General features: G+C 39.6%; 1 protein-coding gene across 3 annotated transcripts in view; it reads left to right on the top strand.

The window, feature by feature from the left end:
* Syt14 (synaptotagmin 14) overlaps nucleotides 1-17,892 on the top strand; it is a 135,101-nt gene that overhangs the window by 42,222 nt on the left and 74,987 nt on the right. Inside the window, exon 3 of one of the 3 annotated variants that reach the window (XM_051148162.1) lies at nucleotides 12,265-12,429. The exons of the other annotated variants lie outside the window; for them this stretch is intronic. Within the exon in view, the coding sequence (XP_051004119.1) occupies nucleotides 12,265-12,429 (165 nt within the window). The remainder of the gene's footprint in view (nucleotides 1-12,264; nucleotides 12,430-17,892) is intronic. 3 annotated transcript variants of the gene reach the window in all.

Here is a 17,892-nt window from a genome sequence, read left to right as displayed (position 1 = left end):
CATATACTTGCTCATGTTCTTCATCTGGGCTGGATTCTCCATCCATGCTGGCCCTGTGCTTCTCTTCCATCTAACCCATGGCGGCCTCCTCTCCTCTCCTCAGGTGTCTCTCCTTTCCTCCCGTGACAGTCTTTTTTCTTCCCAGAATTCCTCTCTCTTCTAGCCCCACCTATCTCCTTTGCCCTGTCCTGGTGGGATGGCTTTTTATTAAGCAAAAGATAAGTCACAGAGACAGCAAGCAGTAATTAGCACCAAAGTACATCAGACCATCCCCCACCATGTTATCGTCCTAACTCACTGCTCCTAGAGTGTCTGTCACTCAGTGAATTAGCAGTCACACTCAACCTAGTATTCATATGACTTTCTACAAAATTAATGAACATATTCTCAGTTTTCCTCCTTCAGGTTCTTAGTACAGGTATTAAATAACATAGCTTCTGTAGCGTTGCTTTCTTTAAACTGAAATGGGAGCCATGGGATTTGGGGTACAATCTTAAATTCTTTGTCTGTTTCAACTCATTCAGGTATTCTTTAAGAATTTTTTTATTATTATTAAATTTATTCACATTACATCTTGATTGTAATCCCCTTGCTCTTATCTTTCTATTCCCACCCTCCCTCCCTTTTCCGTTCTATTCCCCTTCCCTAGGCCTTAGACAGATGGGGTCCTCCTCTCCCACCATCTGACCACAACCTACCAGGTCTCATCTGGGTAGCCTGCATCCCCTTCCTCTGTGTGCCCACAGGGCCTCTCCCATAAGGGGCAGTAATCAAACCGAGGGCACCAGAGTTCCTGTCAGAGACAGCCCGCAGTCTCCCACAACCACCATGTGGAGAATGAGCTGTCCATTGGCTACGTCTGACCATCTGCTTGCAATGTCCTTGTAGTTCAGGTATTCAGCTATTACTGTTTCCTGGCCTCAAGATGCAGAGCCAGGAGAACAATATCTGCTTAGAGAAAGAGAGTAATTCTGTAGCGTCTGGCTTCAGATCTGGTCACCAATAAGAGCAAATATGATGACCCAGCAATGCTGACCCAGGCAGCATACACTGATGCTGGTGCATGCCCAAGACTTCCCAGGATCCTGAGTCATGAGTCTTGGTGCTTTGTTGGGCTTCCAGGTCTTTACTTTCTAACCTAGTTCCTATTTCCAAGTTAAGTGATGAAATGGAAAGTTTGAGGACATTATAAGATTAATTCAAGACAGATATAGAGTATGTTTCCTTGTTTAGATAACTGTTGGCTCTGGTTCCTTAACAATTAAGCTTTATTATGAATTTAATTAAACAAACATATCTTTTTTACAATCTGACTATCCTAAACAGGAGGGAAAAAGATTAAGGAAAACAAAAATGAAACTTTCTGGGTATCAGTTCCGCGGGGCGAAACCCTTGGCATAATTCTCTGGGGTTCTCCTCTACCCGAACTCCAGCCTCTTCCCAGCTCAGGCTCTGCTGTGGTCAGGAACCTCTGTTCTCTCTCACTCTAATTCCCCAAGGTCCTTTTTCACCTAATGGTCCGTTTTGCAATACAATACCCCTGGGTGGAGTCGCAGGAGCCTGTCTTTTGTCTTTGGCTGAAAGTCCCCCCTCCCCCCCAGGCTGTCTAAGGTCACTATCTCCGTGGGGTCTCATTGGGGTCAAGCCATCCAAGATTACTTTCACCTTGGGCCCAGCCTAAGGCAAGATCACATTCCTTCCAGAGATAACTGGTTGCTTCCAAGAGAAAACATCTTTATGATGAGACATGAAGATTGTTCTTTGATGGCACATCTTTCTTTTATATGATTGGAAGGTGGTATTTGATAACCTGAACTAGTATTTCCCCACACAGCTGCCATGCTTCTTATGTATGTCTGGAGCTGTGGCTGTGCTACATTTGCATGCCTGGTGCCTTAAAAGGGAAGGAGAGGATGTTGGATCCCTCACAGCTGTAGTTACAGATTGTTATGAGCTGCCAGTTGGGTGCTGGGAATTGAACTTAAGTCCTCTGGAAAAAAAAACAAACAAACTTCAAGTCTCTGAAGAAGGAGATTGAAGATGATATCAGAAGATGGAAAGATCTCCCATGTTCATGGATTGGGAGAATTAACATAGGAAAAATGGCCATCTTACCAAAAGCAATTTACAGATTCAATGCAATCCCTATCAAAATACCTACACAATTATTTAAAGATGTTGAAAGATCAATTCTCAACTTCATATGGAAAAAACAAAAACAAAAAACAAACAAACAAACAAAAAAACAACCAGAATAGCTAAAACAATTCTGTACAATAAAAGATCCTGTGGAGAAATCTCCAGCGCTGAGCTCTACGATAGAGCAACAGTAATTAGGACAGCCAGTGTTCTTAACTGTTAAGCCGTTTCTCCAGTGTCTTGTCTTGTCCTCCCTCAAGCTTTTCCCCCTCACACATCTATGTAATATCTCACAGTTGATATTTCCTTTATGTGAATATCAGCCTGGCTCTTGGTGGGCAGATGTCTTGGTAAAGCATCACATGCACGGCTGTCTTTATGTCCTTGTAGAGTAGGTAACACAGTGCCACAGCTGAAGTTTTTTTTTTTTTTTAAAGATTTATTTATTTATTATATATACAGTGTATACAGCTGCATGTATGCCGCCCCACCAGAAGAGGGCACCAGATCTCATTATAGATGGTTGTGAGCCACCATGTGGTTGCTAGGAATTGAACTCATGACCTTTGGAAGAACAGACAGTGCTCTTAGCCTCTGAGCCATCTCTCTAGCCCCACAGCTTTAGTTTTTAACCATTGGAAACAGAAGCACTAATGAAACAGAAAGAACATTTAAAGATCAGTATGCACAATATGCAATCAGCAGTTGGATTATGATGGAACCTGGAAGGGGGGCTCTAGAGAGAACCTGTTTCCTCCATCACACTTCCTCTCAGCTTTCACACTTCCTCTCAGCAGCCTGCATCCTCTGCTGGTCTCACACCACAGAGATCTTACCGCTTCCATTTGTCCCCAGTGCCTTCGGCTTTATCATTTCTGCTTCCCACTCTATTTATTCTTTCCAGTGAGTCACTATCACTTTTTGTTTATTTGTTTGTTTGTTTTTTCTAGACTGGGTTTCTCTGTGTGTAGTCCTAGCCCTCCTGGAACTTGCTTTGTAGACCAGGCTGGCCTCGAACTTACAGCGACCCACCTGCCTCTGCCTCCCAAGTGCTGGGATTAAAGGCACGTGCCACCATGCCTAGCTTCCCTTTTTTACTATAAAGAGATTTGCTTTTTCTTTGCTCTTACTCTTTCTTATTCTAGGTTCTCTATATTTTTAGATTCTACATCCTTCATAGTTTAACAGTTACTTCTTCCAAGAAGTCAGGCTTAGTTACCCAGTCTTCCTTTACTGAGTCTGTTTAGGATCATATATATTGTCTGCAGTTTTCTACTGCTGTGATGTTTTGAATAAGTTAGTATTCAATTAGTACTTCTCAGAGGGTCAGACCAACACAAAACATCTTAACCCACGGTAGCACGAAGGTACCTGCTCATAACATGAAAGTTTCTTTTTTTGTTTTTTTCTAGACAGAGTTTCTCTGTGTAGCCTTGGCTGTCCTGGACTTACTTTGTAGATCAGGCTGGCCTCAAACTCACAGAGATCCACCTGCCTCTGCCTCCCAAGTGCTGAGGTTACAGTCATGTACCACCATGCCTGGCTCACATGAGAGTTTCTTAAAAGTTTTACACTTCAAATTCAGTGGTTTCTTACTTCGGTGCCAGGGATCCAACTCAGAGCCCAGTGCATACTAAGCATGTGCTTCTTGCCTGAGCTGCACCGTCACCTGCGCCCCCACCTGTACCTCCACCTCCACCTCATTTTAACTGAAAATACTGAAAAGCTTCTTTGATACTTAAATTATGTAACATCTTTAAATCTCAGCTGCACCGGATACTAACAAGGTCTCTGTCATAGTATTCACCAAGCCCTGTTCCTTTCAGCTTCACTGAGCCGCGCTGTCTGTGTTCTTTGGGCCTGTGGTTAATGCTGACTTTGTTGCAGGTTACCTGAGTGTGCAGCAGTGCTCTGGTAAAGCTCTTAGTGCTTAGTGATGTGCACAGCCGTGAGGCCAGGGCGAAGGGCGTGGCACTAACTCCTCATCTAGTCGATGCTTGCTGGGCACCTCTGCTTCTGAACCAGAAAATTGCATCTCTTTTGAAAAACTGAGTAGTTTTTCTTTAAATTAAAATACGTTTGCTTTTATTGGTACAGCTATTATACCAATGGAAAAGGGGTAAAGATACAGTTTTACCAATGGAGCATCATAGTTTCTATCCTACCTGCCCTAGGAATGCAGTGGAACAGTGTTCACATTTAGATTACTGCTGAGCATTTAGATAAATGCTGAGCCTGTGTCATGGCAAAATAAATGGACCTGCTCACTGGGTTAGAAAGCATGGTGTGATGGCAGGTGTAGTTTGAGTGAGAACGGCTCCATATGTCATATGTTTGAATACTTGGTGGTCCACAGTTGTCGGAGGTGTTTGGGAAGGATTAAGAGGCATGGCCTTGTTGGAAGAGGTGTGTCATGGGGGATGGGTGGGTGTGAACTTTAAGGATTCAAGAGCCCTCATCACTCCCAGTTAGTGCTCTCTCTGTCTCTGTCATTTTCTCTGTCTGTCTCTGTCTACCCCTCTCTCTACACCCCTGCCCCCGTCCCCTACTTGTGATTGAGATAAATGCTCCAGTGCCACACCTGCCTCCCTGCTGCCATCCTCCCTGCAAGTCCTCAGTAAACTCTGTCTTCTATAAGTTGCCTTGGTTATAACTTGCCACAGCAACAGAAAAGTAACTAAGACAAATGCATTTCTTTAAAGCACATCAACTTGTGGAAAACACACTTTCAGAATGAGCAAAAACATTTTGATCACTTGGGGAAGAGAACTCTGGCACAACACCCAACTTAAGAAGATGGTGTTTCTCTAAGAGACTTGAAAGAAACTGACTACTGTGTACTGTAATTTGATAGTTTTGAACTAAATCCTGAAATAAGCCTATCTGAAACTGTGACATCAAAAATTGGCTCTGAGTAGAAGATTCTTCTGCAGTTGGTGTTGAATTTTCAAAACTGTATATTAGAAGGTTAGCTATGGAGATCTATTACGAACATTGGACAACTGCAACAGGAAAACAGAGACAGGAGGCCTTGGAGAGTGCCCTGTGACGTCATTTAAATCTACCAGTAGACAGTGAAAAGCACTGGGCAGTAGTTAGCCCTACTTTGTTCATAAGAGAGATGCACTTCCTGTGGGGAGTTTGTCAGGAAGGCAGGTGGTCTTAGTCTAAATCAGACTGGAGTCGGTTTTGCAGCCTTGTCTATCCCTGAAGAAAAATCTTCCAAAGAAGGTTGCAACTTTTTTTTTCCCACATATATTGTTATTATAGTACATTGCATATCATTAAATCTGAATTTTAGTATCTGGTCACAATTAATGTGTAGTTCCAGTTTTTTTTCTCAAGATTATTTGAGCATTTTGTTGTTATGAAGTTTCCAAAATTAAATTGGGTAGTTAGTTGAATTGGCAATTTGATTTATATCACTATACTTGTAGGAAATACAGCTCAGTCTTCTGACAGTTTGACATGTGAAATATTCTGAGAGTCTCCTGTTGATCTACTGTGCAGGTATCTGGTTTTGGCAGAGGAGGATGTTTTCCTTGAGGCTCTAGAGTTCATAAGGATGCCCTTTGTGCCTCCCCTCTGGGCCCCTCTTATCTTTAGTTATTTGCAATGGATTATGTAATCAATAATATTCTCTTTAGTGCTTGTAATTTTTGAAAAAATAAAGTTCATAGTTGTTAACTACATATTATATTCATTTTGTTGACTTATATATCACCTTTCCGGTCTTGCATCATTTATATAATATAAACAATTCCAGGTGAGATATTATTTATGTAATTGAGATGTTACAAAGGCATTTTAAACATATCAGATTAATCTTTTCTACCCCTAAATTATTTCTTTGTGTCCCAATAATTGTATTTCTTTGGTCCCAATAATTGTCTATTTTAGGCCCAAAGTAGGAAGAAATAATTAAAACTTGGTAAGAAGTTATAGACTTAAATACATAGGGAAAATTTTAATGAAAGTTGGCTTCCTACCCAGTTGCCGTTTGGTCAGGAGATAGGATGGCGTACATGAAGTGAATTATTAAAGCGTCTGTGACGGGGCAGCGCTGAGCTTGGGCTTCATGCTCAGTAGGCAGGCCACATCCAAGCCCTGCCACACGGACTGTAAGTTGTGCTCTTATCTCTTCTATTTTAAAGGAATTATAAATCCTAGTTACTCTCTGTCTAATATGCTTTGCAAATACAATGAGTAAGTTGAATAGTTTTGTAAAATGTGTCTGTAAAGTTAGAATTCATTGCTTTTATACAAACAAGTTTTATTTAGGGTAAAAAATGATGGTGGTGACAACTAAGTGAAAATCGGAGACGTTTTTGTAGCAGCTGCTTACCTTATACTTAGTTATTTATATGTCAGTCTTAGTTTCTTTATCCGAAACTACCTAGAAGATGCCTGTGTGCGACCTGGCACAGTACAAAGAAGGATTCTTACATCAGAATGAATTGCCTTTGTTTTGACTCAAGTAAACCTCATCTTTTTTAATGAAATTAGATATAGAATTTAACATGACTTTTACCACTTTTACTACAGCTTAAAAGCTGACAAAAATGGCATCTGTTTAAAAGTTTGTTTCTAAATATAGTGATAATTATTTAAAGGAGTTTAATGTAAACTTGGATAAAGCTATTTTTCTGGGATTTTTTTTCATGCAGAATCATTGTATTTTGTAATATTTATTTTGAATCACGGCCTGTAAAAGTTCATAGGATAAGACCACTCAGTGAGTTTAGTTATAGTCTCTGTTGAAGTACCACGATGATCAAACTTCCTCTTTGATAGAATATCTTTAGTTAAAAAAATTTTTTTAATCATCAAATAATTAATCATTTAAAAATCAGCTAATCTCAGGGTCTCACTCTGCAGCCCAGGCTGCTTTGACCTCTTGCCTCAGCCTGGAAGCTGAGATATGTGTCACCAATTTTTCTAATATATTTTATTAATTTATTCATATTACATTTCAATTGTTATCCCATTCCTTGTATCCTCCCATTTTTATTTTTTAAATTCATTTTATTAATTAAAAGTGTGGCAGATGACATAAACATATGCTGTGATAAATATTGTTCTAAAGTTAATTTTAAAAAGTATCTTAAACATAAATTATTTTAATTTTATAATTTACATGTTTATTTTGAAAAGCCAAGCTTCTTTGCTATTTTTTTAACCTATATGAAAGCCAAACTAGGGGTATATGCAGTTAGCCGTGTGTCTTCAGGCAGTGATTTTCCCCTGCTTTTATGTGCATGCTGCACTGCACTCTGGTGCTTAAGACAGTGGGCTCAAGTCGGGACGTCTGAGCTTACACCCAGGTCCTACTACCTCATGAGTTTGAGACTTTGGCAAGTCCTGAACCTTAGCTATCTAATGTGAGACTAAGGTAGTTTTTTGGTACTTAACTATCATAAAATTGTTCTGGTTATTTTAAAATGAAAGCAATTTTAGTCATGTCTGGTGAATGTCAGGCAAAGAGACTAATAGTTAAAGAGGGGTTCTCAGCCTTCCTAACACTGTGACCCTTTAACACAGTTCCTCATCTTGTGCTCACCCCCATCCATAACATTATTTTTGTTGCTACTTTGTAACTGTAATTTTGCTACTGTTATGAATCATAACTTAAATGTCTGTGATTTCACGGAGATCTTAGATGACTGCTGTGTGAGGGTTGTTTGACCCCCAAAGGGGTCATGACCCACAGGTTGAGAACTGCTATGTTAAGAGTTTGGATTCAGGATTCTCAGTGCCTGAGTAAACTCAAATCCAGGTTTGTCACTGAATGATAAGATTAAGACCTCAAAAACCTTAGGCTATTTGGGGGTTTCAATAATGATATCTATCAGATGTGCTTATTGAGGACTAAAGGAGACACAACGAGGAAAACAGTCTCTGCTAAACAGTGTTGAAAAATTGCTAACACTGTTCATAGTGTACCTTGGGTTTATTGTTTGGCACATTAAAATATTGAAAATTTGAATTGTGGGAAAACAGTGCACGTGTAAATTTTTATTTGTTGACTATGGTCAGTAAATTTATTTCTTCAAATATTTAATACTGACATGTATGAAGTGTTGACTGTGCTTCTTTTTATTAATTTATTCATATTACATCTCAGTTTTTATCCCCTTGCTTGTCTCCTCCCATTCCTCCCTTCCTCCCTCTTTCACCCTATTCCCCTCCCCTGGATCTGTGACAGAAGGGGACCCCCCCCCCAATATGGTCACAACCTATCAAGTCTCATCTTGGTAGCCTGCCTATTCTTTCTCCTAGTGCCACCAGGCCTCCCCACCAAGGGGAAGTGGTCAAATATGGGGCACCAGAGGTCATGGCAGAGTCAGTCCCTGCTCTCCACACAACTGTGGAGAATGTCCTGTCCCTTGGCTAGATCTGAGTAGGGGTTCAATGTTTATTGCATGTAATGTCTTTGCTTGGTGCAGTTGACTGTGCTTTAAATAGAGATTTTGAAGGTTTTCCTTAGGAGACAATAGGCATTTAAAAGTCTCTCTTTTTCTCTCTCTCTCTCTCTTTGCCTCCCTCCCTCTCTTGCGTGATCCATCCCTGTTCTTTGAAGCAGGGCCTGTGACTAACCCTGGGGTTCCCTGATTTGGTGAGATAGAACAACCAGCAAATCCCAGGTATCCTGCTGTCTCTACCTAGCTGCCACGGGGATTACAGGTGTGGACTGCTTGTCTAGCCTCTGGTGCTGGGGATCGAACTCAGGTCATCATGCTGCCATAACAGGCTTACTGAAGAGCAGCCAGTGCTCTTAACTGCTGAGCCATCTCTCTGGCCCCCAACAGGCATTTTTAAGAAGTTTACTTGCCTTTGATAGATGATCTAGAAGCCTTGAAAAAAGATAGGTCTATGCATATATTAATTAACCATATCCTTAGAAATATGAAGACTGTCTACAAGCAGATTCATAGTAAAGGTTTTAGGGGGAAATTCCAGTCTTACATTGAGTGAAAAAAATATTGTCATTGGTGAAGTATAACTTTTTTTTTTTAATTCAATGCTCAAGTCTACAGTCTGGTTTCAGTGCATTTTCTACTATGGTTTTATTCACAGGTGAGGTTTAGCAAATGTTAATATACTTAGATTATTTGAAATAATAAATATTTTGATCTCGATATAAAGATGAAAATAGAAATCTGAATATTTATAATATTTGCTATTAGGAAATGTAACTTATTTTTTCTAAAGCCATTTACTATTTTAAATTATGGCTATGTGTTTTTTGTGTTGGTAAATGAGCATTTAATCAGGTTATGGATTAAAATCAGGCTTGTATGAGCAATGTATTTATAGCAGGCCTAATTTTCTGTTTCCTAGTGGAGAAAAGTGTTTTGTTTTTTAAAAAAATTTGTCCAATGAAACAGCACGCATTTATCAGTAAGTTTGCAGTTCATAGATTAGCCTCTAAGAAAGCCTCACCTCTGGATTTTTGGCTTAATTTTAGAAGGTTTTAAAGTGGAATAAGAGGAACAAATGGGGAAAGCCCCAGGCCTGTTAGAACTGACCGTCGCTGGTTGTTCTATCTCGCCAAATCAGGGAAGCCCAGGGTTAGTCACAGACCCCGCGTCACAGAACAGGGATGGATCACACCAGAGAGAGAGAGAGAGAGAGAGAGAGAGAGAGAGAGAGAGAGAGACTGAGACTTAAATGCCTATTGTCTCCTAAGGAAAACCTTCAAAATCTCTAAAGCACAGTCAACTGCACCAAGCAAAGACATTACATGCAGTAAACATTGAACCCCTACACATCAGAACCACACCCATACTGTCCCTACAGTCTCTTCCTCAGCATGGTCTCCACCCCATGCTGTAAGACAAATGCCTCCCGTGCTTTTCATTTGGGTCAATGGCACTTCTGTCTACTTGGCCGTTCATTTGGCATTAGAATTATCCCCAGCTCGTTCTCATCTTCTATATCCCATTTATTGGCTCGTCGCTCACTTTCTTTGGAAAAAACTCGTCCCTTTTCTCTGCCACCATTGCTACAGCTTCATTAAGAGTTCATCCTAACCTGTAACTGTTCAGTCCCTCTCTTATTCTGTGCTTCTTCATTTTAACCAGTGTAATTTAGTGTAAGTTTTCAAGACATGCATGATGTAACCTTGCTGATCCCTAGTTCAAACTCTAGGTGATATTCAAGACTCTGAGAGTTTAATGCTTGCTTTTTTCTTTACTTTCAATTCTCATAACAAGTTTTTTTTATCTTTCTAGAGCACATCTTCTCTCACTGATTTGTCCATTCACATACATACACACACGCACGCACGTGCACGCATACACACTCTCTCTCTCTCTCTCTCTCTCTCTCTCTCTCAGCTGCCTGGTGCTGGTAGGTACATGGAGGATGAGAAGTCAATGCAGCAGCTGTGACTGTTCCTCTTCAGTGGCTTTGGAGTATTTTGCCTTCGGCCACAATAGTCTATCTGCCTTTTCTGTTTATGGAGTCCTCACTGGCCTTTTGACCTACACTCAGGTGCATCTCCTTCTAAGCTCTCCTCTGACACTCCTGTCTTACTGTACAACTCACTGCCTTGTATTACGCTTATGCGTTTCGATTGAATTTTGCATGAAGTTAAATTTACAATTTTACAAAATGGAAAGAGGAAGATAAAAGTAATATAGGAGTAAGTTGGGGGTAGGGGCTAGGGGAAAGCTGGAGAGGAGTTGAGGAGGCAGCTTTGCATTCTGCCTGGGCATGGGGTTTGTGTCTCTACAGATCCGTTTATGATGGGAATAGTCATTGGGTCTTCGTGAAGACTGAGTTAGTCACAAGACCTCTGCTGTATGTACTTGTTGCTGCCAGGTCCTCCTTGACAGTGTCAGCTCCGCTTCATCTTTGCAGCACTGCTGATCCAGCCTTGAGCAGACTGTAATGCCATACCCTGTTCTCCGTGCGGTGTGCTTGACTTTCATGAATAATGAAAAGCTAACAGATAAAAGCACTAATCACCAGTTAGTGACCTGGCTTTTCATAGCGAGTTCTGCTTAACGACTGTGGGGAGATCACATGGTGGATGCGGCGTGAGCAGTGGGAGGGGTAGGTCATACTGCACAGGGCCGTACATGCAGAACCATGGTCCTTGACTGACTGCAGATGACTGGCCCAGTGCAAGGCAGTGCAGGCGGGAAAGGACAGTGAGGTGGCTGGAGGTGGGAGTCTAAGTCTCTTGAGAGTAAATTCTTTTTAGTTGGACAGCTCATCATACCAAAATCTCATGCTGCTTCTAGAATATGACATTACGTCCTAGTTTTAGGATTCACACATATCTTTGCTTTATCTTAGAATAGTATTAACTTGTCTAAGATCTGTTAGTTCATAAGATGTGTCACAGAAGCCATAGCTTAAAAAAAAAATCACACTTGACTCTTCAGTGCTGGATCATAGTATTCCTAAGTGGACTTTATGGCTCTTGTGATCCTGCACTTTTCCAGTCATAGTGTGTACTATGCTCAGTTCTAGCTGTCTCATGTGTGCAGAAAACAGGGGCTGTGTAGAACAGCTGCTTGGTGTGTGGCCTGGTAGTTCAGAGATTTTATTGTATGAGTGGAATAGTATAAGAGATGGGATAGAGAAAGAGGACGAGTAAAACCTAACACTGTCCTCATTTCCTGAGCAGACTAGACCCATTTGATTGGTGTGTCCTGGTAGGAGAGGCTGAAACCTAAGTGCTGGGTTAGGTACTCCAGTGTTTAGTAATAGGTCCAGCAAAGCTTTGAGAGATAATAATAGTACATGCTCTCATGAATTTTTATGCATGAAAAAATATTTTTCCATTTTTTTTCTAATTCTGTATTAAATTTTTTATAATATTCTTCATGAAATTAAAATTTGTTAGCTGGTAAGGTTTTAGATTATTTTTGATTCTTTTAAAGTTCTCTCAAAATATTTATTTAGAAACCTTTTGGAAAGTTTTGAATGAATGCTGTTGAATCTATTGAATGATTATCTTTTCACTGTGTGGGTTTTCTTACAAACTATTTTAAATTGTGACAGTTTAAAAGTTGTTGACATTAGGTAACAATCTAGGGTATAATGGGAAATTCCTTCCTGTTGCAGCTTAGAGAAAGCAGACGCTGACTGCTGTGACTTTGTTTTCTCTAGTCTCTCCAGAGGCAGCTGGATTTCTGTCAGCAGTTGGGGTGTTTATTGTCTTGATGCTGCTCCTTTTTCTCTATATTAACAAGAAGTTCTGTTTTGACAATGTTGGAGGGTTTCCAGATCTTGGTTCAGAATACAGTACACGGAAGAATTCACAAGATAAAATGTGTAAGTACCACGTCACCACTTGTTATTTGCACTGCCCCTTATTTTAGTAAGTACCGTGAGAAGGCTACCTTTGGTGCATGATAACTTAGCGTTTGAACCTCTGTCTGTTAAGTAACTATGTTCAAGCCTCCTGTTGTGTACAGATTGTTAAGGTTGTTGTTAAGGTAGTTGTCTATTACTGTAAAATAATGTTTTTACTTTTTGCTTATAAGGCATGGCTTTGAATTTATGCTATGAGTAGATAATGCATTAAGGAAAAAAAAAAAAAAAAAGCCTGGTCCATTATGTACATGGCTTTCAGGAACACTTTCCCAGTCTCCTCATCAAACTTTTGATGCCCACTCACCCTTTGTCTTAACTATTTTTTCATTCTCAGCTGAGGGATGATTTTGTTGCTGGGAGGAGGTGTTTTTCCACACCAAGCTGTGCCCCAAGACCGTATGAATTGTGCCCTGAGTTACTAGATCCTAGGACACCTGGGGCCTGCTCTTCCCATTTTAGAGAAGCTTTAAAAAATATTATTACAAGAGCTTTTTATTTACTGTTTCAAATATTGGCCAATATAAATGATAGTGGAAAAAATTGAAAATGATAAAACTAAAATGTTAATTTTGGAGAGTTTTGAAGAATAAAAGTAGAGGAGCCAGGCTTTTCTATGTATAGAATCTGGAGAGTGCTTTTCTCTTCTGATAACATAAAAGGTACACCCCCTCATTACAAAGATCTGGTTATTATCAAATTACATTTGATTTCCATGTTAGAAACCGTTGCATGATATGGCTCTGACTTGGTTTTGTGTTTCTCATATTCCACACCAGCCCTATATGGCGCACTCATTTGTGTGAATGAACTGCTTAAAAAGAAATCTCTGTCTCTCTCTCCTTTCCTTACTTTCTCCCTCCCTTTCTCTCTTCCTCCTTCCTGTTTCTTCCTTCCTCCTTCTCTCCTAAGCCTCCATCAGTGTTTTGTAATTCTCTGGTTCCACTTCCCTAGATTTTCTTTTATGTCTTTAAATTCCAAAGAGCTTTTGTTGATGTAGATTATATCTACTAATATATAAGATTTTAATATTATTAGTTATATATTAATTATGTATTAATTATATAAAATATATAATTACCATTTAGATAATAAACTGAGAAAATTAAATTATCTTTTACCATCTTATTTTTCTTTTTCTTTTGAGTGGGAATGTTTTTAGTGAGGATTGAACCCAGAAACTTTTGCTACTGACCTACATTCTCAGCCTCTACGAATTAAAAACAAAGCAATAACAATAAGATTTTCGTATGTGAATATATGTAATAGTTTCAAGTTTTTTAAAAGTAGTTTTCAAACCAAAAGAAAAACTTATAGAGAAGAGTGACATCATATACATTTCATATAGGTTCATTAGGACTGTAGAGAAGAGTGACGTGGCCATATACATTTCATATAGGTCCATTAGGACTGTAGAGAAGAGTGACATTGTCATATATTTTTCATATAGGTTCATTAGGACTGTAGAGAAGAGTGACGTGGCCATATACATTTCATATAGGTTCATTAGGACTGTAAGGAAGAGTGACGTTGCCATATACATTTCATATAGATCCATTAGGACTGTAGAGAAGAGTGACGTTGCCATATACATTTCATATAGGTTCATTAGGACTGTAGAGAAGAGTGACATTGTCACATATATTTCATATAGGTTCATTAGGACTGGCACAGTTGGAATCACCTGTGGGAAACCTCAGTTTGCACCTGTAAGGAAGGGAGGGTGGAAACAGTAAACAACCCCTTCACTGTGCTAGTAGCGTGACCTTGAGCTCTCAGACTCTATTGTTTTTTTTTTTTTCCACTTATTAAAAATGGCATTCCCCTTACAAAACTGCCATACACCAAATGAGGTTAAATGTACCTGTTACCGTATTTGGAAACACGTTCAGCAGACACTCTCCCTGTTCTTGTCACCTTGTAAAGTTGTTTAGATAGTTTCTTCTAAGTGCAATTGTTAATTTGGAATAGTAGTAGTCTGTTAATAGGTTTATTCCCTGATGCTGACTCTTAGCAAATAAACTAAAGTACATAATAAAAAATCCTTTCTATACTTCTTCTTTCAGGTATAGACTAAATACCCAGTAGTATTTGAGGGAAAAATAATGTCTTGCTGCTGTTTTGATAGCTATGGAGTGGGAAAAAGATGTCATTACAGTTAAACCAAGTGATTTGATTTTTATTTTTTCCGGAGGAGTCTTTACATCAACATGTTCCTTCCAGTGCATTCTGCATTTACAGAAAGATGAAAAGACACAGTGTGAAGCACTTGTATCATGCTAATGATAGCAACATCTAAGTAAATGTTAAATTCGCATCCCAAAGTAGTTGATAGTTTGAGAAGAGAAAATTCAATTATTGCACCTTTTAGGAACAAGGAACTGGAAAATGGCATTTTTCAAAAGTTTTCAGCAGAATCTGCCTTCAGTGTCCTCCCTGGTAGACACAATCAGTAGTGCCGTAGAAGACTTGAGCACTGCAGTTGGGGAAGTCAGCTATGCCCTAACCGACTCAGTCGCAGGGCAGGTAGCAAGTATGATGCATGGCTTTTGCCCGGAGGAGGATGGCTGCCCAGCAGAGGAGGCTACAGGGTCTTCTAAAGGCAAAAATGCAGCATTTCAGGATACCACCCAAAACACTGCTTGTCAGAAAACACAGTCCGATGTAGAGCACAAGGCAAAGCAAATAACCTGTTGCAACACTTCAGCTCCACAAAAACAAGAACAAGAAGTTCATAAACGAGGGTTTTATATTCGTGATGGGCAGTGGTCACCCTCAGAACATCAAGAAACTGGAGAGGCAGCTGCTGCTGCTTTGAGAGGCCTCAAGCAGAAGATGAGGGCTGCACCCACTTGTCACCAACTGGAACATACTGACAAATATGAAACACCCGGGACAGGAAACTCCAGGAAGGATAAGAATGATTTAAAGGAGGTAAGTTATCAAGAAGTGAAAGGAAGTCTGAACAGTAATGGACAAAACATTGTGTCTGAGCAGAAGTACATGACCACAGATAACTGTAAAGCCAGATTGCAGCATGTGCCCATGGGAAGAGAGCAGGAGGAATCGGGGACCCTCACTAAACATAAGCGCTTTACCGAGTTAGAGTGTTCTGATCATGTAGAAGAGACCAAGCAACATAATAAACATGCTGGATCCAAAGGGAAGGAATGCTCAGCAAACAGATGTTTCCCAGAAGATACCACAAGAAACAACAGCTCCAGGCCACAGAAATCCACGGTGAAGGAACACACATGTTCAGCTCCATCAACAGTTTGTAAAAACAAGTTTCCCAGGAAAATCAAAGAAAAAATAAATCCAACAAAATACTACACAGTGAAAGGAGACATAAAAGCAAAGAAAAACGAAGCTAATTCTGCTAAGGGAGGAACATCAAGGAGTAAAGTTGGCAAATATTCTAAGATATTACCAGAAAAAGGTGAGGCCTCCTAATGTTGGTTTGAGTGATTAAATTTTCTCCTGATTTTTTTTAAGCTAGAAAAAAACATCTAAATTTCTCAACTTTTTTCTCATGTCTATATATCTAATTTAAATTTTTATTGGATCTTCTTACTTGTAGATATTTTTAGAGGCATTTAGATATTTTTCATTCATTTTTAGATCATTCATGTTACTTTATACCACCAGGTATTGCCTGTGATCCCTACAGTATCTGAACAATCTTCAGCAGTCCTAATGTTTCTTTTTCTTTTTGTGTTCTTGTGAGTAGAGTTTCACAGTGCAGCTCCAGGTGGCCTGAAACTCATTATATGCCTAGGCTGGCCTTGAGATTACAGGTGTGAACCACCACACCTTTTTCCTAATTACAATTTTATTTTTATGCCAGAAATTCCATGTATAGTTTAATTGGAACTTATTTGGTATGGTACTCATATATTTAAAATGTTGTCTTAGTTTTATAACTAAGTCTTGAGTTGGTTATAAAACACTGCTCTTCAAAAATATCTGTGTAAAATGTTTTATATTTTTCTTGAAACCAATTCCCCCTTTATTGTTAAATAACGTGCTTCTTGATATGTCTTTTTTATTTGGCTGCACTTTAAAAGTTTCATGAGACTGCTATAGTTCATAATGACTGTACATGAGCAATACATTATTATTTATGAGTTCTTTACATAGAATTAAGATTCTGAGTATTTATAGTGTTCAGCTACAATATTTGTGACAGTTTTCAAACATTGCAGTATGTAATGCTGATAATTGCTTCCAGTATTTCTTCATCACTCCTTTACTGATGATTTGATTAGAAGGCTCCTAAAATACTGGCTTTTGTTTGTAAATATGCACCTGTAGTTTTCTGTAAACTTATATTCTCATTAGATATCAAAACCTGAGTAACCATGAAAGTAATGGAAGCTTCAGTGATGCTGTGTGACTCTCTGTAGGAGAGGCCTGCTGTATATTGAGCAGTGAGTCTTTAACTGTTGGCATAGGAGAGCTGATCCAGACTGACAGGCTAATTTAAAAAGAAATACAATTTGTGAGGATGTTTTCATTACAGGGTCCGTTCTCACAGTAGCTGTGACTTATTGGGCTTCAGCGGCCTTGTTTAGTTCTGGCAGCCTTATTACTTAGGAAGAAACAGAATAACAGAGCGTGTAGAAAATGACAATAGGATGGCTACCAGCACTAAGTACAGCTTCAGTAGCACTGTAAGATTTTCTGTTTGTTTTGCCTTGTTTTTATTAAGGACACTCTGATATCTCAGGAAGCTCATGAAGGAATTGCAGGTGTTTGGCCCATAGGTTGGTCTTCCTTTCCGGTTGCACTGGCACATCAGTCGCGTCAGTGCAGCAGGCTTTCCTGTGGGAGACTCAGGCATAAGAAGGAAAGAACAGTGTATCTGACTTTGTGTGTAAGGCATACTGACTAGAGGAAGTTTGACTGCAAAGGGCTGGCAAGAGGGTGGCTCTGTGAGGGCTCACAGTGTTCCTGCTGCCGTAGGCATTTCATACGACATCTACACTCTGGGCTGGGTGTCAGCTTGGTCTACTTATCAAAGCACTGTCTAGTCAGGTCCTTGATGCTGGTGAAGCTGGAGTGTCTGCACTGTTCCAGACTAACCAGCAGCCACATGCGGCTCTGCACACTGTAGGAGTGACTGCAGCGTGAGGAGGCTGGGTGGCGTCTGCTGGGACATCATGGGTAATGCACTCTTTAACTGCTCTACTGCTGCTTAGAGAATATAAACTTTGTACCTCTTAAAATTGCTTAAAGTTTAGGGATGACTAAATAAATTTTTCCTAGTAATTAAACTTTTCAATGGTAGTGTTAGATGTTTGGTGGATATCGATATATATGTGTGTATGCATATATGTATATATACCTTGTGTATATAGACTGCATGTTGAAGTATGTAATATCTATCAAATAAAAATATAGTTGCACCTTCTACTCTTGCTT

This window comes from Acomys russatus, chromosome 6 (genome assembly GCF_903995435.1).
Source record: "Acomys russatus chromosome 6, mAcoRus1.1, whole genome shotgun sequence".
NCBI classification, from domain to species: Eukaryota; Metazoa; Chordata; class Mammalia; order Rodentia; family Muridae; genus Acomys; species Acomys russatus.
Note: the sequence above shows the minus strand (reverse complement) of the source record. Positions and strands in the feature narration are given on the sequence as shown.